The sequence below is a fragment of the Sabethes cyaneus genome, chromosome 1 (assembly GCF_943734655.1).
Source record: "Sabethes cyaneus chromosome 1, idSabCyanKW18_F2, whole genome shotgun sequence".
NCBI classification, from domain to species: Eukaryota; Metazoa; Arthropoda; class Insecta; order Diptera; family Culicidae; genus Sabethes; species Sabethes cyaneus.
In genome coordinates, this window is record NC_071353.1 from 32,744,664 (window position 1) to 32,768,425 (window position 23,762).

Consider the following 23,762-nt stretch of genomic DNA (forward strand, 5'->3'; position numbering starts at 1 on the left):
GACGGTTGGAGCAGGCGTGGCTGGATTCAAATATTTTATAATAACAAGTGACGAGATTGCAGCTCAATCATTCACATTCACAGTTACTAAAATTGAAGTTGCTGAAGCCGCTGGTAGAATGAAACAATGCTATTGCCCTAGGCATTCCGGCTGTGTTGTTGAAAAAATGCTGTCAGACTTTGAAATTGCGTATCGCTTCATTGTTCAGTCTCTCTATGTCGCTTTATGCAGTGCCATCAATTTCCTCGGAGCTGGAAGACCTCTTTCATGTTTCCTGTATTTTAAAAAGGAGACAGGCGTAACGCCGAACACTATAGCGGAATATTACTTCTCTGTGCGCTTGGTTTGGAAGCAATTGTTTATAAGCATCTCTTGTTTCATTCTATGAACTATATATCTACGTTGCAGCATAGCTTTTTCCCTGGAAGAGCAGTATCAACCCCAAGCAACAATGTGAGTTTTATTGTACTTATGGCGGTCTTCAACACCAATTTCGGTCTTAAATTCCATCATAAGAGTGTAATAAAATCCAAATTGTTACTTGGGAAATAATCTGTTGGAGTTTACCTCTGTCTGCTTACGTGCAATGGACCAGCGTCATCAGGTTGACGTAATTTACACAGACTTAAAGGCAGCATTTGATCGCGTCGACCACGGAATTTTACTCGCTAAACTCAATAAATTGGGTGTCTCCGCTGGTTTAATTGCTTGGTTTGACTCCTATTTACGAGACCGCAGAATGGCTGTTAAATTGGTTGCATCACTGTCATGTTGGTTCTTAAATAATACTGGAGTACTCTTGTTTGTAAATGACATTTCCCGTCTATTACCACCGGGCACGAGATTACTGTACGCGGATGATGCCAAAATCTACATGATTGTTTGAAGCACCGACGATTGCCTGAGACTTCAAGAATTGATCAACCGGTTTGCAGAGTGCTGCGATTGCAATAGTCATACAGTCATAAGTTAATAATGACACATAGAAGAAAATCCTTTAAAAACCATCGTCCTACACATTTTGCTTACACACTAGCACCCTCTGTTATGCATGTTGCGGAGTAGCTTGCATTTGCAGGGTTTTACGCTTTAGGATTTTTACATTTGTATGGTTTTATACTGAAGCACCGAACCACTCGAAGCACCACTCACACGCCGCGGTGTGGTCATGTTGCGAAACAAGCTTTTTTGAAAAATGAGTGGTTTTTTATTGGACGATGGAATTAACGCGAGTGTCTCGTCTGTTTGTCTGTGTTCATAGTCATACAGGCAGCTAACTGGCACCTTTATCTCATTTGCTCTGCGTTGACGAGAGCTAACATCAGGCGGGCTCAGGAGTCGTGGGCCCCACTGATAGCTGAAGAGCTAACTTGCGTGAAGAGTGGCGAATATATGATTTCTCGTTTACGCTAACGCTAACATGTTGGCATCGAAAACATGGCTGCCTACCAGCTACTTGCATACAGGCTATCGACCTTTTCGCGTGCCTAATGGCGGCTAGTTAAAGCCCTATAAAGATATACATTTGTAAGGCTATACGGCTAGTGGGTACAACTATCGGAAAAAACATGCTTTTGGCAACTCTGCTCACGTCAAGTTGACATTTTCCCCCTTGATTGTTGTTGTAAAACTGTCAAGCGTACGTCAGCAAAGTTACCAAAAGCATTTAAATATTTTCCAAAAGTTGTGTCCACTAGCCACCATTAAGCACGCGGTGGATAAGCGTTCCAAAATGTGCCGTTATCAGTTCCTCTCGAAAAAAAGTAATGATAGTGTTACCGATCTTGGAATTGTTTTGGATAAACAATTAACGTTTAGACTTCACTATTAACTGATCATCAACAAAGCATCGCGACAGCTAGGTTCGATACTTAGGATTGGTAGCGAGTTTCAGTACCCTGGAACACCACGTACTTTATGTTACTCGTTGGTACGCTCGGTTTTGGAAACAGGCTGCGCTGTTTGGAACCGCCATTTTAAGAGTTGGTCTCTTCGTATTAAAAGAATACAGAAACGTTTCGTCCGAAAAATATGCCGCATGTTATCTTGGAGGAATCCTGATAATCTGCCATCGTACGAGAACTAATGCCTCTTAATTGGTATTGCTTCGCTTCAGCAACGGCGGAAAGATATCGTCGCTAATACGGCACACAAAATACTAATGGGAAAATACGACAGTCCTGCTATACTCTCATCACTCCTGCTACACTGTCCACTGCGACCTCTACAACATCAAAACTTTTACATGTGGGAACACCCCGCACCAACTACGGCCTGCACGAACCGATCCGTCATTTGGAAACTGAATACAACCGTCCAAGGCAGAATTTTAATTTTTGCATTGGCGGAACTATAGCACACTTCTAGGGGGGAGGGGGGCTATAGTCCCCGGCATTTTTTTTCGACCATTATTTTGGTCGGCCATGTCCATTTTTCTAGGCACCCCCCCTAGTTCCGCCAATGAATTTTTGACATTTGATCTATGTTATTTTGATTTGTATTGTATTTATATTTTATGTATATTGTACATAAGAAAAGATATTGGGTTTTTGCGCCACCTAGAGAATGCATAGTTTGTTCAACTCCAGGTGGCTTTTCCCAGCCTATTTCATTCAGACCACGAGTCAGTTGAAATTAAAATGAATAAATAATACACTCTTCAACAACCCGCAAGACGTGACTACAGTATCATCTCGCTAATCTGACAAATTCGTGTCCGGATTATCAAATGTCGACTCGATAATCCGGCAGTCACACTAATGTCACTAGGAGTTTCGGTTACACTGTAAATCAGATCTCGTAATATTGACTGTTTCACAGGCCAACAACTCGTCTGACTTTTGTATAGGGCCTGACTGTTCTCTTCCTGTCTTTTCTCTTACGCTTATCACGGCAGCATAATAGCTTACTTACTTACTTTAGTGGCAACGGTCCGTTACCGATCCTGCGCCGAACGAATTATGGTCCTCCAGTACCGTCGGTCCTGAGCTGCCGTTCTCCAATCCCCACGAACACCAGCTGAACGTGCATCGTCTTCGACAGCACACACCCACCGGGTGCGGGGTCTGCCTCGGAGTCTACGGCCTCTTCCTGGTTCTCTGCTGAAAATAGTTTTGGCTACTCTTTCGTCGGACATTCTGGCCACGTGTCCGGCCCACCGCAGCCTGCCACATTGCACTACCTTCACTATATCAGCATATTTGTATACTTGGTACAGCTCGTGATTCATGCGTCTGCGCCACACTCCATTTTCCATTTTGCCACCAAGTATAGATCGCAGAATTTTACGCTCAAAAACCCTAAGCACTCGCCGATCAGCTTCCTTTAGCGTCCATGATTCGTGTCCGTAAAGGGCCACCGGGAGGATTAGTGTTCTGTAGAGCGCCAGTTTTGTGCGAATTTGCAAACTACGGGACTTTAGCTGGCTACGTAATCGGTAGAAAGCCCGATTCGCGGCTGCAACTCGTCGTTTCACTTCGCGGCTTACATTGTTGTCACATGTCACGAGTGTACCAAGGTATATAAATTCCTCCACTACTTCATATCGTTCCCCATCTAACTCCACCTCGGCACCAACACCACTTGAGCTCCCACGTTTCCTACCAGCAACCATGTACTTCGTTTTGGCGGTATTAATGGTAAGTCCCAATCACGCAGCTTCGCTTTTAAAGGGCCTGAAGGCCTCTTCCACTGCTCTACGGTTGATTCCGATGATATCGACGTCATCCGCAAAATCAAGAAGCATGTGAGATTTCGTGATGATAGTTCCATTCCTTTCCACATTTGCTCTTCGTAATGCACCTTCCAAGGCAATGTTGAATAGCAGGTTAGAGAGTGCATCCCCTTGCTTCAGTCCATCCAACGTCACGAAAGCAGCTGAGGTCTCACCCGCTATTCTAACGCATGATTTGGACCCGTCCAGCGTCGCACGAATCAGCGTAACTAGTTTCGTCGGAAAATCATGTTCTAGCATTATCTGCCACAGCTCATTTCGTTTAACTGAATCGTACGCCGCTTTAAAGTCTACAAACAGATGGTGTGTCTGCAAGTTATACTCCCGGAACTTGTCTAGCAACTGGCGCAAGGTAAACATCTGATTCGTCGTGGAGCGACCCTCACGAAAACCTGCTTGGTACTCGCCGACGAAGGACTCCGCTAACGGTCTAAGTCTGCAGAACAGGATACGGGAAAGCACCTTGTAGGCAGAATTGAGCAATGTAATTCCTCGATAGTTTTTACACTCCATTCGATGTCCCTTTTTGAAAATTGGGCAAATGAGGCCATCCAACCGGCATTTGCTCTTCCTCCCAGATCCTGACAATGCTCCGGTGGATTGCTGCGTACAGCCGCTCGCTCACCGCTTTTAAAAGTTCAGCCGGGATACCGTCCTTCCCAGCAGCCTTACCGTTTTTCAGCTCACTGATTGCCTTCTTAACCTCCTCCTGTGTTGGTGGCTCCACAGCTTGACCAGCGCTTATATCGCAACCAGGGATATCACATTTAATTCTGTGTTTTTGATAGCAAAGTCTGTTCATCTATACAACGAGGAAAAATATCTGTTCAAACATCTGTCCAACTAAAAGCAATGAGAGTGAGTGAGACGAAAATAATCATTCTGATGATTATCTTTGTCTCATTCGCATTCGCGATTCTGTACAGGTGATTTATTCCAAATATCTGTAAAAAACAAAATAACCTGTACCCTGTAGAGGATCGCATTTTGGAAAGGGAGAGCTAAATATTTAAATAGGAAGTCTTCAGCTCTGGTGGACTCTGGCCGCTGGCGGACGTAAGGAAGGTTGGCGGTCTTCGGTATATCTGCGGTGGTCTCTTGGCATAATTGACCGAGGCCAGGTCCGGCCAAAAGACCACATCCTCCTTCGCGTGATAGTTTTTGAAAGAAGCGACCATTTTTGGTGGGGTTTTCGGACAGCATATCCTCCCGAAGGAAGTAAAGAAGCTCCGAAGTAATGAACAGCGGCTTGGACGTTCTCTTCTTGCTGATCGTTGCACTAGCCCCGTAATTTTCCTATACTCCTGTACTGGACTGCAAAGTCTGTGTTGACCAAGAAGGGTCAACCCTTCCCATTTCTTCACTTATATATTTGACGTCATTGATTTCGGCCTTGGTGGGGGACATCAAATACCAGTCGTTGGAGTTTACAGACATGTAGCTCCCGTCATTCATTATGATCACGTCATCAAGCTTCGTGGAAAAGATAAGCTAGGATCTTTAGTTTCTCCTTCTAGGTGATTGTCGGCCGCGATTAAGGGGGCATAGTACTTTTTCAACTTAAAAAAATCGAAATTTTTTTTATTGATTATTTCGAAAGATTACCATTTTGACCATATGTGTTTCAAGTCATTTCAATGAATTCCAACCATTGACAAAGTTACAGCTATTTGTACTGCGCATGTCTGGAGCGATTACACGGCGAATAAAAAGTTCAACGTCGTTTTTCTCGAAACCAGGTTTTGAAAGTCGGTACCATAAATATCTCAAGAACGGCTCAAGCAATTCTCATTATTCTTTTTTTGTTTTAAAACCAACACAATTATCTAGTGTTTGACCCATCCTTTTTTTGCTATTATTATTTTTGTATTTTTTAGAAATGTTTAAATTCAATTTTTTCGACTAAAAACCTTACTTTTATGTTTGAATGTTCGCCATTTTGTTATGCGTTCGAATTTTAAAAAAAAGGATGGGTCAAATACGAGATAATTTAATATACTTCCATGTCGTTTTGGAATTTTTCAATTCGGATAAGACCCCTAGCGCCAATCCATGGTACCGCAAATCATGTTTTTTCGAACGATCATGTTCCAGTAGTCGTAGGGGAGAGGGGAAGAGGTTCACATATGCAAACAAAATTGTAAATATTAGTATAAAGTGCAATATTTGGAATGTAAAAAACCCGAATCGATTCGCTTTTCGCGTTATCGAGAATAAAATATATTCGAAATTAGGCAAAAATATGGTGTAAAAAGTACTATGCCCCCTTAACGTGCCTGCATATAAACGATTATCCTGACCAGATAGTTCTTTATCATTTGGTCGGTCGCTCCGACCTCCCGGTCCAAAGCACGGACCTATGAAGATACCTTGCTATCGGTCTTGCTCTTTAGTTTCTGCTGCACTTTACTCAACTGCTTTGCTCCGGTGTGGAGCTGACAATACGAACCTATCATCGAGCGTAGTTGGTTGGTTGTTTTCGCCATCATAACTACTGCAAATCGACTAATAACGGTGGCAACTTTTTCTGTACACAATAGTGACGGTCGGATTCCGGAAAATTTACTCGAAACCCGCACCCGTACCCTTACCCTATGGGTCGGATACGGGTATTCAAATTTTCATAGCGCCCATCTCTAGTTCACAACAGCGTTGCTAGGAATGGCGTTACATAGATGGATTCACAACTACTGGCAGGGTAATCACATAACAAGTCAATCCATTTTTTTATTCATACTTTATCAATAACTAAACGATGGAGGCGCATGGTATTCGATGGGTAAGCCAATCCTGTAATCTACATGAAATTCACTTTTTTTTAAAGTGTTCACACTATTGACATCGGAAAAGCAAGAAACAGCAAGAAACTTCCATTTTCTTTCAACTGGGTCATCAATAACACAAACTAAATCACCGATTACAAGGAGAAAGAGAAAGATTGCACTGCTAGGAGCATACAAAACTCACTCTCCTGCCCAATACCGTCGAAGCAGCTGTGAGTCGCGAAAACTTATGCTGCTGACATTATTATAGGATGCTAGCAGATTTTTGATCCAATTAAAATATTGATTACTTTGAACTTTCTTCCTTTCCATCGTCGCTACCTAGTCCTACTCCACTCTGTTACCACTGGTCGCCGCGTTCCATCCACGGATTGGAATCTGAGGGAATCCAAAGCTGCTGCTGCTGATGATGATGATGATAATGATGATCGCCGGCCAATTGCTAACTGCGTCGGGGCGTGCGTCTTCTCCGGCATTTGATGATAATTTTGGGTTTGAGCTCTACTCAACTTCGGAGGCGTGGGTAAATTGCTTTTTAATTTGCTTTTCGTCCACAGCCGGAGGTGGCTGCCTCGGTCTCTACCGGGGATGAATGGATGAAGAAATCGTGATACGGAAAGTGATAAACTTTTTTTTCATGCTTCATTCATATTTGCCAATGTTGCCCGAACTTCCGGCGTGGCCAACGGGAAAGTTTTATCTTGAGACGGGATACTCAATTGTGGAATGGTTTCAATGTGTTTCTCTTGTTAATTCAGTTTGTTTGTTTCCAATATTGTTCGCATAGAGGAATGAAATCTGGTTTTATTTGTCGAATTCGAATTTTGAATAATCTGTGGCGAATCGCCTTTCATAAATCATAGATATTTTTCATGTCACTTATGACTGACATATGGATCAACAACAAATAACTAAATATTTTCGTTCAGTTTAACACCTCATTCGTTTTTTGCTTATCTGCTATTAACGGGAAACTAGCAGTCATTAACTTTTCGTTGGAGAGCCCAATTTCGAACGCCCATAAGCGGGGTTCTGTTGATAGAAATGTAAACACTGCATTTTTTTTACCAATCTGAACACAACGAATATATTTTTATGCGCAAAATTCTTGTTTTAAACAAAGAAAAACTGCTTTTGAATTTGGCAAATCGATGACGACTAATTTCATCTTATGGTGGCAATACAACAATCACCATCTGAACAGCAACAGTAAAAGCTCTGTCTAGCATAGCGAATAAAACCGAAAGCTCGAACAAAGCCACCACCACCACCACCACCACCACTTATCGAACAAACGCAAAAATTAATTTACGAAAGCCAAAAGTAAAATACAGTTCACCCGCTGGAAGTCGATCCCCGTAGCTGCGCCAGCAGCAACACCAGCCACCAGGCTCTTTATGTCTTTTTGCCGGAGCATGAAATTGAAAAAACCGCACCAACAAAAGTGGCGGAAAGAATGTCATATTGTTAAAAGTTTGTCAACATAAAACCGACTTCTTAACGACACTTTGCTTGTTGCTTGGAGAACTGTTGAACTGCACTGCAGCCCGACTGCTACCGTCGTGTCCGCCGCCAAGCCCCATCGCCCCGTGTTCTGGATGATGGTGAACCGCCATAGCTTCACTGTTCGTCCGCAAGCAGCGTCAACCAGGAAAACTTTTTGATTGTTTTAAGCATGTTCCTCTGCAGCGCAGCCCCCAGCGATAAGGTCGCTGTGACGAAAAAAAAGTAACATTTGATTAAGTTTCTGCTCGACTTCTCCACGCTGTAAAAACTATTGACATCGTGCAGCTCAAATTTAAATCCATACTGCTTTGTTTGGGTGGAAAATCTGCTCTCAACAGACACTTAACTCACACCAGAGTAAGTAACGGAATTTAATTTCCTATGCGATCTAACGTTGCCATAGGAAACAATAGCTGACAAGGTTTCAGGCGAAACACTCTCCATTGAATAACTTTTACCACGAAGAGCGCGTTGAAACGGATGTAGCATGCATTCAACGGTTCTCCAGCAGTGCCAGCAACAAATCGCGAGCAGAGCTTTTGAATCCTTTACCCGATTGTTTGATTAAACCGAACGCAATATACCTACCTTCCTACCTACCTACCCGGTTTGTATCCACGAGCTCTTCAGCTGGCAGCATACGAGTTTATGCTTCCTACTGAATCAACGAGAGTTAATTAGTGGAAGCACGAAACTTCTTCAGCCACTCAGTCCTATGTAGACCGAGTGTGAATGGTGTTTTCATCTTAAACAAGCAGTATCCAGGCAACCAACCAGGATGAAGCAGGGTGCTGCTTCCTGGAGGGTTTCCTTTCATTGCGCAAACGTTGTTCGTTGAGAGGACGGTTGTGTAGTAGATAACAGGGGGGAGGGAGGTGTAAGGAACAACCGACACTAAGCAAACAAAAGAAGGCCATGTGTGTAATTTTATTGGCTTGGTGCAGGCAAACAGGATGCGGAACAATGGGTATGGATTGAAATAATGTAAGTTTTTTTTCGGAGCAGTTTTTTGTCTTACTTCAGTAGCCATGAATGCTGCGAAAACAACAATGATGTTGCTCGGTGCGGCTTAAACTGTTGTATAGTAGCTGTCTGTTGCAATTTACAACAGCTCTCGGATTTGACTACCTCCTGGAGCTGCTGAGGATTCTTAATGAATTAAATTAGTTTTATTTAAGATTGCTGGAGATGTTTATTGTTTATTATACACTAGCTGTAAGCCCCGCGCGTCACCTCGCGTCTAATTGAGAGCAAATTGGAGGTACGCTATGTAACTCTATGAGGTGCTACTACGTTACTTTTGCTCGTCTTGAATATAATCTGGTATGATTGGTTTGAGTCTTTGCTTAATGTGGGCGAATATTACCACGAAAATACATATACATACCCCTCGTTTTGGCGACAGACATAAGCCTCTTATATTTATGATGATGATTTTTCAAAAATACGGCTTCATATTCCGTAAATGTGTCCCTAAAAGACACCAGAGATGTAGAACTAATTGATGTTAATGATCAATTTAGTAAGGATTGTATCTATTAGTGATCCCAGGCAGCTTTGTCTTAAGTACCGTGAACGTACCATATTCTGCGCAGTTAAGAGATTTTTATGATTCTTCCGCTATTCTAAGTATTCTAGATTTAAATTAACAACGTGGATAGCAGCAACGTGTAGTGCTACGGTCTATAATATCTGGTAAAAAGTATGGGAATTATAAGTCGACCAACAATTGAGTATATTTTTCGTTTTGTAAACTTATCCACGGTGCCTAATTCTGCGCACTTTTTCGCCCATGTTCCTAATTCTGCGCATGATTGCTCCTAATTCTGCGCACCCAAAAAGTGAAAATAAATACTTCTGCCATGCTGTTTATGTCTTTATACGCTGAAAGCACACCAAAAAATTCAGCTTTAGCCGTTACCATAATTAAATCCATGATCCGGCCTTCTTGTGCTGTCCGGGTGGCAAAGGAACATTGTTATCATTTTGATTGCCTCATTTTAATTTTTTTTTATTCTCGATAACGTGTGGGGCGAATTGATTCGGGTTTTCTGCATACTGAACATCACACTTTAGACTAACACTAAAAATTGTGCTTTCTTATAGAAACCACTTCCCCACTCTCTAACAGCCCCATGAGGTTGGACATTAAAAAAAATAGAAGACATGGTTTCATGAATTGGCGCTCGTAGGTTCGGACCCCGAGACACAGCACAGGATTCCAATTATTGCAAGTTAAAGATTCTACTTGAATTTTCATGCCTCTATACCTCAGCCATTTGGGTGAGGTTGCGTATTCTTTCGCGATTTCTTCGTAGGATACATTACTGCGCAGAATTTGGAACATGAATAAAAAATCTGTGCCTAAATCTGCGCGTTATTGCATCGCATTTTTCTAAGGAGAGCAATGCATGCAATCACTCTTTTTGTCTAAAACATGACTAAAATTAATTATTCTTTCTAATTATACTGGGTAATTTGATCATTGCAAAGAATTTCGATCATAAATTTGTTAATTTTCTAGAAGAACAATATTAGCGCTGGTGCTAACGACGATGTTTTCTGCCATATAAAATACTTTCAGTTTCGCGTTAAATTATTTCGCTCTCAAATAATATGGCCCGTTTGTGAATAATGGCGTAATATTCAACAGACATTTATAAAAAAATAACGCAATGCTCATAGTTATGCACAATGTTAAAAAATACTTATATAAAGAAAAATGCGCAGAATTAGGATCCGCGCAGAATTAGGAGCGGTCACGGTATATTGGATTTACAATTAAGAATTACATACGTTTGTGTAACTGCAAAGTCCCCATATGCGCAAAATTACCAAATGGGTGCTAATTCTAAACGGATATAGGGTTTATTTCTAATTCCCGTCGTAGTAATTTTCAGCATTTGTTGGATGGATTTAATGAATACTTCAAAAGTTCTTATGCTGATTTGACTAAAACATACTTACCTTCCGACCCGTGAACTTTGAAATCACTGAAAAGCGATTTTTAAAGCATGTTACTGAAATTATTCTACTGACTTTATTTCTTAAATTCGTCGTACGGTTTTAAAATCCGTCCATCAAAATTTTTCATCGTCCGAACTAAAAATCACAACAATGTTTACGAAGCTAACGCGCATATATTGGTGTAGGACGGCTAATGACGGACGAATGTTATTCTGCAAAATTTCTGCAGGTCAGGCAAGTTTTCCGGGCTGTAGAATAACGACAATGCCTTGCGTGAGTTATTTTCATTAAAATGATTAGTCGACATTTTCTTCTTCGTCGCACGAGAAAACGTAGAAAATTTGACTAGTAGGGCTTCTTTAATAATGAAAAGCATTTAAATAGATCTCAGCTCACTTTGATCGATCGCGTATGATAGACAACAAACTAAAATATTAGGGAATAACTAGTTTTGCACCGTTTTATTAAAATTAAAAATTCTATTTTATTCCATATCAACATTGTTCACCGATAGCTGTTCCCATCTTCGCTCAACAGTGGTCCTGGCCCTGTGTATGGGTGTGTTCCAGAGGTCTTGCATCGCTTTACCCAAGAGAAATACGATCCAGTCTTGTACCATTCTTCTCCTGAATTATTTTAAGTTTCTAGCGCAGTGGATGGCCTGAATGACGGCGGCGGCAGCTGGTTACCCTTGGTGAATGACCAACTGGTTAAAACCACATTAAACAACAATAAAAAAAGCAGGTTACCCAGCTAGCATTTTCATATGTATAAAAAAGGTAAAAATCAGCATTACGTATAGATATACATGCTAATAAATCGTTTTTGATGCGCAAAATTGGCATATCCGTACTATTTTGTAGGCGACATACGTGATTACGAATAATTTTGAGCGTTACAACTATATAAGTATTTATATACGATAATATCCGATTAAGCGCGAGTCGCTCCGTACTACTATACGATTTTGTGCTGAAAATCGTATGTATGTCAGTTATTATCATTATGTACGATAGAAAATCATCTTGGTCTCACTTTATCCAGCTTTAGTTACGATTTCGAGTTTGTTAGGAGATATTTACGATAATTTTCGAACATTGATATACAAGTTGGTGCTAGCTGGGTACGTTACGGTGAAGGAATACTACTACTCTCCTACTACAACAGAGGACACCTTTCCAAAATCTGACTGTATCCGCCTATACTATCAAAATGTTAGAGGACTCCGCATTAAGGTTGATGATTTAGGGAAACGTAAATTTTCAATGCGAAAAATGTAGATTTAGATTCAGACCAAGATCTGGCTCAATGACCCGTTGCATTCACCGCAGCTGTTTGGCATGGAACATAATGTTTACCGCAATGTCCGCGATCCCATTGCTTCGGGCAAACCAAGAGGTGGAGGTATACTTACAACCGTTTCTAAACAATACACCTTCGGCCGGTGAAGGCCCAATTCCAGCGGGTTATGGGCCGGTCAGGGGCAGGTTTGGCTTTGTACCAACCAGTTAGCCTCAATTACGGGAGTGGGAACTCTTATCCCTACCTCCACACGGTGCCGGATGGGACGAGTCTTTAGTTGTAACCCAGGTTGTGTGATAATAGGGAAAGGGGAGAACTTAGTGACCGTAGCGTAGTGCATTGGTGTATAGTAGCGAGCGTAGCTCAAGTCCCATAAGCCAGTTGCAGACGTTGATAGTGTCTTGTTAGACTATAAACCAAAAAAACACGTTAGGAGTGCCGTGGGCACATTTCGTGCCAGCATAACCATGACGAGTCTCTAACTACGTTCGAAACTCGTCATCTACGTCAAAATAGATGGTTGTAGGCCCAGATACAACATTCCTGACTAGCGCGAAACTTGGTCTACATCCTACCTCCATGAAAGATAGCGGTACAACCCTCGTATGGCCTCACTGCCTTTATAGATAACCATGGACCATGGATAAGCAGTTTGGACGCTATAGCGGTGATAAACTGGATTGTTAGAACTACCGAGCGATCACTATTCTGAATGCCACCTACAAAGTGCGGTTCCAAGTCATCTTCCATCGACTATCACCAATTGTCAATAGATTTGTGGGAAGTCACCAGCTATAGTCAAGAGCTATGGAAAATTTTGGACGAAAACGGTTTCCCGGGTAAGCTTACTAAACTTATCATGGCTACAATGGATGGGATCCAGTCCTGTGTGAGAATCTCGGATTATCGGACCTATTCGAATCTCGCAGGGGACTTCGACAAGGAGATGGTCTTTTCTGCCTGCTATTCAACATTGCGCTTGATGGTGTTATAAGACGAGCGGCGATCGAAATACGGGGCACGATTTTCAATCAATTCAGTCAATTTATCCGCTTTGCTTACGACGTGGATGCTGCCAGCAGAACATTTGAGGCGGTGGAAAATCAGTACACCACACTAAAACGCGAAGCAGAGAAGATCGGATTGAAGATATATACGTCTAAAACGGAGTATATGGTGGTGGGCGGGACCGATCGCGACAGGGCCCGCTTGGGCAGTACCGTGGTAATCGACGGGGATGAGTTTGAGGTAGTCGACGAGTTCGAATACCTCGGTTCACTGTCAACAGAGGCCAACAATACCAGCCGTGAGATTAAAAGGCATATTATCAACGGAAGTCGGGCCTACTACGGACTCCATAAACACTTGCGGTCGAACATTCTGAGCCTCCGTACAAAGTGCACACTGTACAAAACGCTAATTAGACCGGTTGTCCTCTAAGGGGACGAAACGTGGACACTGCTAGAAGAGCACCTACGAGCACTCGGAGTTTTCGAACGGCGGGTGCTAAGAACTATCTTTGGCGAATTGCATGAGAACGGTGTAGGGAGCCGAAGAATGAACCACGAGCTCGCGTGTTTCTACGGCGAATCCAGTATTCAGAAAGTGGTTAAAGCTGGACGGATACTGTACTATCCGTACTCTACCCTAGCCATGCACAACATCATGTAAATAAATATTATGCAACAAGCAAAACAAAACAGACAACTCCGATCGTATTGAGGCACACGGCGGGCACCGAACGCAAGCACCAGCGCCATGCATACACTTCACAAGTGCACGCATTTCGCTGAGCTGGCTCTCCGACCGCTCGGTGGCATATGTGACTCGGTGTAAGGACTCGAATTACAATTCCAGAACCCAATGTATCGAACAATGAATCTTTCTGTCCCAGTAGTCTATCTCTTTTTAGCTTTAAGAATGCATTTAGAATAAGGAAAATATCGATATGCATTACCGATATTTTCCACCAAAATTTAACTATAAAAGCTAACCTTTCAAACAATAAAGTAAGCCATTTCGACTTCAGACTTTGTGCGTTTAATGCGACCCCAATCGGGCTATCGCTAACAAAAGAACTTAGTCCCGCAAGCAACCCCGAGATCAGTTGATCTACCACGGGCTATTGCTTAGGGTCCAAAGGCTAAAGTATACTTCAATAAACCGTCCGCGCCAACAGTGCTGTTATAATACTTTGGGCAGGACAAGTTGCTAGAATGCCGGATAACTATCCTGCAAAAATAGTTTTCGCATCGAATTCGGTAAGAACAAGACGAAGTGGAGCGAGATCTGGCGGTCACTGGGTGCCCGCGAAACTGGATACCAGCTCCCATAGAGCGGAATAGATGGAGAAATTACATTGCGCAGGCCTTGTCGTAAGACGTAAGGCCAATTAAGTTAGTAAGTAAGGGGTCATGTAAGTGACTACATATTACGAGCGGATACAGCGGCTTAGAGTTGTAACCCACTAGGATAGACAGTTTTAGAAAACTCAACCAGGGATCAAAGTCGACCGAGGGGAATGGTGCTGGGAAAGATGATGTCTTTACCAAAAGCAGTAGGTTGGCGCGTTCACAGCCAGGGCCGCAGGCCAAGACGGGAACACCCCAAAATTGGCGGGGCAATTCAAGAAGCCTTCCGAAATCGGGTTCGCCACATAAGAAGACCTTGCCGAAATTTAACATGCCTGTTAGTTTGCAAAGGCTCGCTGTTGCTGCCGGTGACTTTGCCAAGAAGGCAAGAGACAGCGGTAGAAAGAATCAACAGACGTTGTTTCCGACGAGCGAGGGTCCAACCGAGGAAGTAGCGGAAGCGAACCCTCTAGAAGTGGGAGAGGTGCCACCTACAGCTAGTAGTAAGCTGGAGGAGGTAAAAATGTTGGTGGACGAGTTGAATTCGTTTATAAACTCAAGATCTTATGTCCACTTGGACATTAAGAAGCTAGCGGTGAGCATTCGCTCTACCATTATAGCTGCCGAGGCGGAAAGGCAGGAGCTGTTGAAACGGTGCGAGATTGCCGAAGCTCTTGCCACTGCCGCTAAAGTTATGGCCATGCGAAGTCGAGCGCACACACCGCTTGCCAAGCGCAAAGCAGTGACGCGTGACGCCTGATAATAGGCCGACACTGAATGTAAAGAGGCAGTGAACCGACCGCGAATCAGCAAAAGCAGATGGACCGGCTGCTGTAATCGGAACCGAAAACGAATGGTGGCTAGTTAGGCAGAAACCCCTGACCAAAAACCGAAGGAGGCCGCGACTGCAAAGTCAAAGCCGAGAATGTCCATAAGGGCGATGCGTTAGTAGTGAAGCTGACAGGTAAACTATCGTACGCTGATCTGCTCCGTAAGGTTAGGACCAACGTGGTAAAGACCCGCCGTACCCAGGCGGGTGAGATGCTCTTCGAACGACAAAGAACCAATGATCCAGAGCTCTAAGTGCAAAGGACTGGTGGAAAAGACCATGTCGTAACGTTCTCTCGTCGAGTGTAAAACCTCGACGAGGTTACAAAGACCTGCAAATTGCTTTGAGAGACCAGCTCAAAGTCGGGGCGACTTCCTCGGACATTAGGTTGTGAAAGGCATGCGGTGATACGCAAATCGCAACCAAAAATGTGCCAGAGGCCATCGTCAGCAATATATAGGCGTCTGGCAAAATTAAGGTCGATTGGTCCGTGTGTGCACTCATGGCCAAGCAGCGCGTGGAGCGCTGTTTCGAGTGCATGGGTTTCGATCATCTGGCGGGGAAATGCAAAGCTCCTAATCGGTCAGAGCTGTTAAGGCTATGCGGTGGGTAAGACCACTTCGCGCTACTATCGCAGACCTTTACCGCATCCCTCAGGACAACGGTAACTGAGTGACGGGAAAGGGTGACGGGATGGGCAGGTACCCCATCCAAGAGGTGGTATCGACCATCAAAGAAGGGTACGTGATTGCAATAGTCGATGGCGTCTACATTTGCAGCTGCTACGCCCATGGGTGGATACCAGAGTTTAACTGGATGCTAGATATGTTCACCGATGAGTTATTGTTATTGGAGGGGATTTTAATGCCTGGGCAGTCGAGTGGGGTAGCAGGCTTAATACCCCTAGGGGGTAAAGCTTACTGGAAGCTTTGTCCAAGCTGTATGTGAGTCTGGCAAACGTGGGTTCCGTAACCTTTTGCAGGGGGTAAAATAATTGATCATGGATATTACCTTCTGCAACCCTACGTTGCTAGCCAAAATGGGCTGTAGAGAGTCCGATGAGTGCACGCATTGCGACCATGCAAACATATTCTGATATGCTTAGACAGACGCTTTAGAACTGCCCAGAGGTATGTGTATTTCCAGACAAATGGAAAATATATAGACTAGCGTTGTTACCAAAGCCGGGGAAACCACCATCCGGAGATCCTTCATCGTACAGGCCTACTTGACATGCTAGCACAGAACAGAAGTGGAAGTCCGAACAATTCGGCGATCAAAGCTGGTAATAGAGACTTTTTTGTTTTTGTTTTTCTTTTTCTTTGGGAAGGTTTTCGCATAGAAGCGAATAACAGCAATATAAGCAGAACGCTCGCTGTCAATCGCGTATCAGCTTTCACATGCTTTCGTGTGCATTCGTATGCGTTCGTGTGTTTTCGTGGAAAAAAGCCTTGCTAGTATCTGTAGAAAGTAGCATGTACGTGTTTGGATTTCTACTTCCACTTCTGATCTGTGATGCTAGGGAAATTGTTAAAGCGCGAAACAGGCGAACGCCCGTTATGGAGGGCCAAACTGGGCTGGCAGACACGCAACGACGCAACATGGATTCGGCAGAGGGAAGTCTTCCGTCGATGCCATCAAGTCTGTCATAGAGAGGGTTGAAAAGCCAATGAGGCAAAAGAGGTACAAATGCCTTTAACAATACTAGTCGATTTTATCATTATATTTTAGTAATACCTCCGTCTATTGGAGAACTTACCATTTTGGAACCAAAATATAAAATTATATTATCATTTAATTGGTTTTTACTTTAATTAGTTATCAAAACAAACATTTAACTACATATATATGCAGCATGAATACTAACCTAATTAAAACAATGTTTGAATAAAAGGAGCTATTCATTATAACTCCCATGCTGTAGCTAGAACAGTAAAAAGATACATTATTCACACCCGTCTTAACAAACTTAGAAATCATCAACAATGCTATCCATTTTTTATACCCCCAAATACTTGTTTGCCAGATCCGACTCACTGTTCATCAAGAACCCGCGTTTCTCATCAGACACTCACCACCGTCCGGGACTCGACCAATACCCTCGATGGTGGGCATGTTTAAAGGCGATTCTGTTCGGCCTGGGCCCGGCTGGCTGCTGAGTCTTCGGCCGCAAACGATGCGCCGAAGGAAAACTTAAATTCTTAAACATTTATCAATGCCGTCTTCTTCGGAAAGATGTTTTCGCTGTGCTCGAACCGACAGAGAATCGAGTAAATCCTGAAGAAGTATCCTGTTGGTTGCGTCGCGTCGTTGCGGAAGCAGCGAAGCTTCCTGACTGCTATAGCAGGGATGAAAAATGAAGGTGCCTCCAGCTAGCCATTGAGCAGGCAACACCAGGTGAAGAGATGCTGAAAAATGTGCTAACTTATCAACGCTTATTTTCTTCACCCTTTTGGAAGTTTTCTTGTTTTTCGCCTGTCCATGTCGCAGGCACAGTGCAAAATATGAATGGAAATTTGCGTTTCTTGCAATAAACCTAATGGCATCCAGTTGATTTGAATCAACAAAAAGATTAACCCATCAAATTTGGGGTAAGGTGTGGGTGCCTATTCTAGCGTAAATTACCATTTTTGTTTGTGTACACGATCGAAAGGCAGCTACAGCACCTACAAGCGGGTGCACACTGGGAAATAGTCTCGAAAAGCCCGCTGGAGTTCGACAAATAAATGCGTTGATCATGCAGCGGGGAATGCCGGAGGAAGAATGCCAGTGTACGCGGCAGGACAGGTAGAACCGGTAAAAGCAGATGTGCTGAAAATCTGCTTTCTTCGTTTTCGCTAACAACGCTGCCGGCTGCAAAGGTTTACGGCGTGCCGGCAGCGAGGCTAACCGACCGTTCAGGAGCTATCAGGAGCGCGCGAAAAACTGGTAATAAATGGGGAAAGTTTTTTCGGAAATTAGTTTTCTCGTAAGTTATATAGTAAAATAAATTTCTGCTCGTTATATTAATTCCTAGTTCTTGAAACGATTGCTTCTATACTGTGAGAGCAGTAGAGAAGGGGTAGTTGAGTGGCAGAGAGGGCTTTCAAAAAGCAGTTAGTTCATTACTTCTGAATGAAATATTGAGCCGCTGAGTGGCAGCTGCTTCGGCAGCGATCCTATGATAGGTGGTTACGGACTGGCGCTTTGAATTTTAGGAACCATAAAAAAGATCAGCTAGTGCATCTATTGAGTGGATTCTGCCAACTGAACTGAACTGATGTAATTAAAGAGGGTGAATTATTCTTTCTTTCCTTATGTGATTATATAACCTAGGATGTAACCGTTTTTGTTTAGGAAATAATTGCGGACCCTAGCCCTAGCCCTAGCCCTAGCCCTAGCCCTAGCCCTAGCCCTAGCCCTAGCCCTAGCCCTAGCCCTAGCCCTAGCCCTAGCCCTAGCCCTAGCCCTAGCCCTAGCCCTAGCCCTAGCCCTAGCCCTAGCCCTAGCCCTAGCCCTAGCCCTAGCCCTAGCCCTAGCCCTAGCCCTAGCCCTAGCCCTAGCCCTAGCCCTAGCCCTAGCCCTAGCCCTAGCCCTAGCCCTAGCCCTAGCCCTAGCCCTAGCCCTAGCCCTAGCCCTAGCCCTAGCCCTAGCCCTAGCCCTAGCCCTAGCCCTAGCCCTAGCCCTAGCCCTAGCCCTAGCCCTAGCCCTAGCCCTAGCCCTAGCCCTAGCCCTAGCCCTAGCCCTAGCCCTAGCCCTAGCCCTAGCCCTAGCCCTAGCCCTAGCCCTAGCCCTAGCCCTAGCCCTAGCCCTAGCCCTAGCCCTAGCCCTAGCCCTAGCCCTAGCCCTAGCCCTAGCCCTAGCCCTAGCCCTAGCCCTAGCCCTAGCCCTAGCCCTAGCCCTAGCCCTAGCCCTAGCCCTAGCCCTAGCCCTAGCCCTAGCCCTAGCCCTAGCCCTAGCCCTAGCCCTAGCCCTAGCCCTAGCCCTAGCCCTAGCCCTAGCCCTAGCCCTAGCCCTAGCCCTAGCCCTAGCCCTAGCCCTAGCCCTAGCCCTAGCCCTAGCCCTAGCCCTAGCCCTAGCCCTAGCCCTAGCCCTAGCCCTAGCCCTAGCCCTAGCCCTAGCCCTAGCCCTAGCCCTAGCCCTAGCCCTAGCCCTAGCCCTAGCCCTAGCCCTAGCCCTAGCCCTAGCCCTAGCCCTAGCCCTAGCCCTAGCCCTAGCCCTAGCCCTAGCCCTAGCCCTAGCCCTAGCCCTAGCCCTAGCCCTAGCCCTAGCCCTAGCCCTAGCCCTAGCCCTAGCCCTAGCCCTATCCCTAGCCCTAGCCCTAGCCCTAGCAATATTTCGTTATGTGAAATACAGAAATTCTTTTGCAAGCAGATCTTAAGACTACTGACAATCAGGGTTGCCACATGCACAGATTATTCAGTGTTTAACAGATATTTGAAAGAAATCGCCAGTACAGAATCTGTATGCATAGAATACAGATTTTCGCCAAATTACACAGATTAAATAGATTTTTGACCTTTAACATGAGAGTGAAAGAGACGGAAATAGTCAGCAAAATGACTCTCTATCTCTTTCACTCTCATTGTTTTGCATTGGACAGATTTTTGCACAGATATTTTTCCTCGCCGTACAGATTGTCAGATTTTTCCAACAAAAAACCCAGAATTATATGTGGCATCCCTGCTGACAATCTGGTTAAATCTTTTTTTTGCGCCTTCTGTCAGACTTTGGCTGAGGCCGATGACGGCCCGTCTCGCCCTGATTAAATATTAACTGAAAACCAATTTGCTTAGTTGTAATTCCGAAGATACCTAGCCAAACTCTTTCATACCTATTACAGCAAATAATACCTATTATAGCGACTGGTTTCGCTGGTGGTTCAAACGAATCATCATCATTCGTGAAATTACATCAAACTCGGCCGCAGAGGACCGCACAACCACGTAGGGGCGGCGCGACAGAGCTCAGCTGGTGCTAGACCGAAATCACCACGGTTCGCGTCATCTTCCTTTCACTTCGCGCGCCCAATTCAATCAATCTTCGCTATTCGATAGAGATGTGCGAAAGTTTTTCACGTACCGCACGGAATTACAAGAGCTGCGCTGAAAGTTTTGTGAGTGATTTATTTGGCCGCAATCAATCCGACGCGGGAGCCATGTAAACAGTCGAGAACTTTTACGGCCATAAATCTCAACAATTAAGGTATCCGGTTGTTCAGAAGCGGACAAAAGGACGGGTAGTTTCCGAACAACGACGCTACCGGTTGATGCCGCTGGAGACTGTTCAGTTTCCTTCGGAAGCTGGGGATTACCTAGAATAAAAACAAGCATTTTCAAACTTGAATGTGCACTTTGCGTTATCAAAATCGGAAAACTTATCAAGCTATCGTTTCTGATGTCGGATGATACCAACATCCTGCTGTCTATTAATCAGTCGCGTACTCCGTAAAACACGTTTTTCAGCCATCGATCATTTTTCCGTCCCACTGAGAAATCAACTACAGACGGTGGAACATGTTCCGTAAAAAAATCAACTTTTAAAGCTCCATTACGATGACATATCGTGGCTCTGCTCTGGAAGCGATGAAACAAAAAGCACTCGAAAGCGAACATCACTTCATTTGTCAGCAAAAGATTCAACAGAACCAGGCAGCATCCGAAATGCGCAGAAAGAAAAGGCCCCGGAGCCAACATTAGGAATCGCTAACGTACCTTCCAAAGCAGGACCTTACCGCGGCGAGATGAAAGCAGTGAGGGGGGATGGCAGGGGTTCTATAACCCATTGTTGCAGCCCGAAAGCAACCGCTTCATTGGGTAGACACCCCCAGGAGGACAGTTCACAACATGAAAAATGTATTTAATTCGTTCCCTTCGGAGAACAATCTCTGTTTCGGAGAGCGTTATCCTTTTGTTTTGCGCCCGTTTTTCGCCGGGGCGCTGATCCCTGGGAAGAAGAAGCTATTTCTGCCTGTCACGAAAATGAAATATTTACGTGCAGTAACACACAAGTCATTTCCCTTTGTCGTTGTTCCACAGACAAACGGAAGTAGAAAAACAAAGCCCATTTTCAAAGTTTCTAAGTGTTAGTCATTTGGGGATTAAAGCCTAAGCTCTTATAAAACTGGCTTCAACTTTTTCTCTCTTTCTTCTTATCATTTCAGATTTTCACCCCGGAACAGACGGTGCGAACCACGACGGACAATCTGATGACCACAGCCATTTCGTTGAGGCTTCATCTGCAGAGTTCGCACTTCAGCGGTGTTCAGATGGCGGGAGGTGGCGGCAGCGGAACGCTCATTCTCAGATGTACCGCCACCATCGGGACGCTGTACGAGCGGTACTCGGAGCTGGAGCTGGGTGTACCGCAGCGAGATCCTATTCCGGCCAGAGGTGAGGCTTCCGGGAGTTTGTCACCTATTACGGTGCGCGTGGGAATGTGCGTGTGTGGAAACAGGGCGGATTTGAAAAGAGGTGGATTTGTAAAGTCAAGGCAATTTTGGAAGACTGCTTATTTCCACTGAACAGTATTAACAGTAAGAGTTCTTTTGTACTATGACATTACAGTTAATACGAAAAAAAGTGAAGGTCGAGTAACGGGTGGCAATTAAAATTTTGGGATTTTTTCTCAAGCTGTCAAAAAAAAGACAAAGATATTTGAAGAAGATGTGATTTACTGAAATTAAAGATACATTATCCATTGTTGAAAAAAATTAGTGTGCATTTGAAAACGGTTCGTAATCGGCTGTTCGGCGAAGCTTCCGTTTGATATCGGAACAGGAGCGTTGTACGGCCGTTATGTCAACTTTGCGAATGAAACTCTTGTTCCTACCAATAAACTGTGTACATTTCATGGCACCCCAGTTATTTTTGTACACCAAGCTACTCAAAATCTCGAAGAAATCTTCGATTGGGCGCACCGAGTAACATTTTTCGGGTCGTGGTTTTTGGGTACAAATGGGATCGAATGGGTATTCAGGAACGATTGTTTTTATTGGCATAATGCGATGATACTCTATCCGGTCAAAACACGTATTGTCCATCTGCATGATGTTTTTGTAGGAACGGGATCAAAATTTTCTTGAAACATTCGTCTGGTATACATTTTAATTGATAGCCAGACCAGAGGGCTTGTTGTTAGAGGCACGAGAAAGAGAACGTCCTTCTGCGTCCATAATTTTGGCTGGTCTTCCACTACCTTGCTTGTGAATAGTTGTTGGGCATCTTAGGATATAGTAAACAGTCGAAGCCGCAATATATTCGCTTTTTAAATGTTGTGCCGTATACTTTTTGCCGCGATTTCTGTGGCAGTTCGTAGAAGTGTACAACGCACTCGCGATATGCTTCTTGTTTCGACGCCATTTTAAGCAAAACTGGGTAAGTATAAACAAAATAAAAAATATTGATAAAAAGAGGAGAGAGAAAGCTAACACACACATAGAGATTGCTGACATTTATCTAACGCACACTTCCCCGCGTATACGTAAAGGCGATTTGTATTCATCGCGAAAATTTCCATAGCGAAATTGTTTTGCGATGCACACAAACCACCGATACAGTCACACACTAGCAACCCTTATACTCTCATTTCTCTCTGAGCTCGTTTGTTGTTGAGTATATGAGCAGTTCTACGTGAATGACAAAATTTAACCTTTAAATGACAAAATGTAAATAAATGACATATTGACAATGTCATTTATTTACAAATGATGAAACTTTACAAACGTGTTTGATAGAAGGAAATATGCACCTTAAACAGGTTTTGGAGCCATTTTCATTCAAGACTCATTTTTAAAAAGGGCGTAAATAATTTCATGTGTATTATGTATTATGTGTAATATATCAAAGCAAAAGTGGTAGAAAATTGATTTTTGAACATGAAAAAAATATGCACTGACAAAAAATATTTTACCAGTTTTTCAAAAACTTGAAAATAAAACTTAAATTCAAAATATCAAATATATATCATTTTTTGAAAATCTTTAAATTTTTTTTTTGGAAAAAAATAGAAGTAATTTGCTACCTTTTAAAAGTTATTCTGAGGTGGAGCAACTTTCATGAACGGACTTCGTAGAACAACGACTTTCATGACTTTTTGACGTAGGACTACGTCTTTGTTTGCCATACTGGGACTGGGTAGCACTTTGTGAAAACGAAAATAGAAGTGTAACGTTTGAATGAAAGATTTCAAATGCTAATAACTACTGAACTACTGAATGAAACTAAACAATTTATATGCCGTTGGATAGATAAAATGACCAGCAATTTTATGGGGGGGTAAGAGAGTTATTTTAAGGATGGTGTAAGAGGGGG

General features: G+C 43.7%; 1 protein-coding gene across 1 annotated transcript in view; it reads left to right on the forward strand.

Annotated features, from left to right (window-relative positions):
• LOC128745543 (uncharacterized) overlaps positions 1 to 23,762 on the forward strand; it is a 195,056-nt gene that overhangs the window by 163,192 nt on the left and 8,102 nt on the right. The window contains exon 5 of the mRNA XM_053842618.1: positions 21,614 to 21,842. Within this exon, the coding sequence (XP_053698593.1) occupies positions 21,614 to 21,842 (229 nt within the window). The remainder of the gene's footprint in view (positions 1 to 21,613; positions 21,843 to 23,762) is intronic.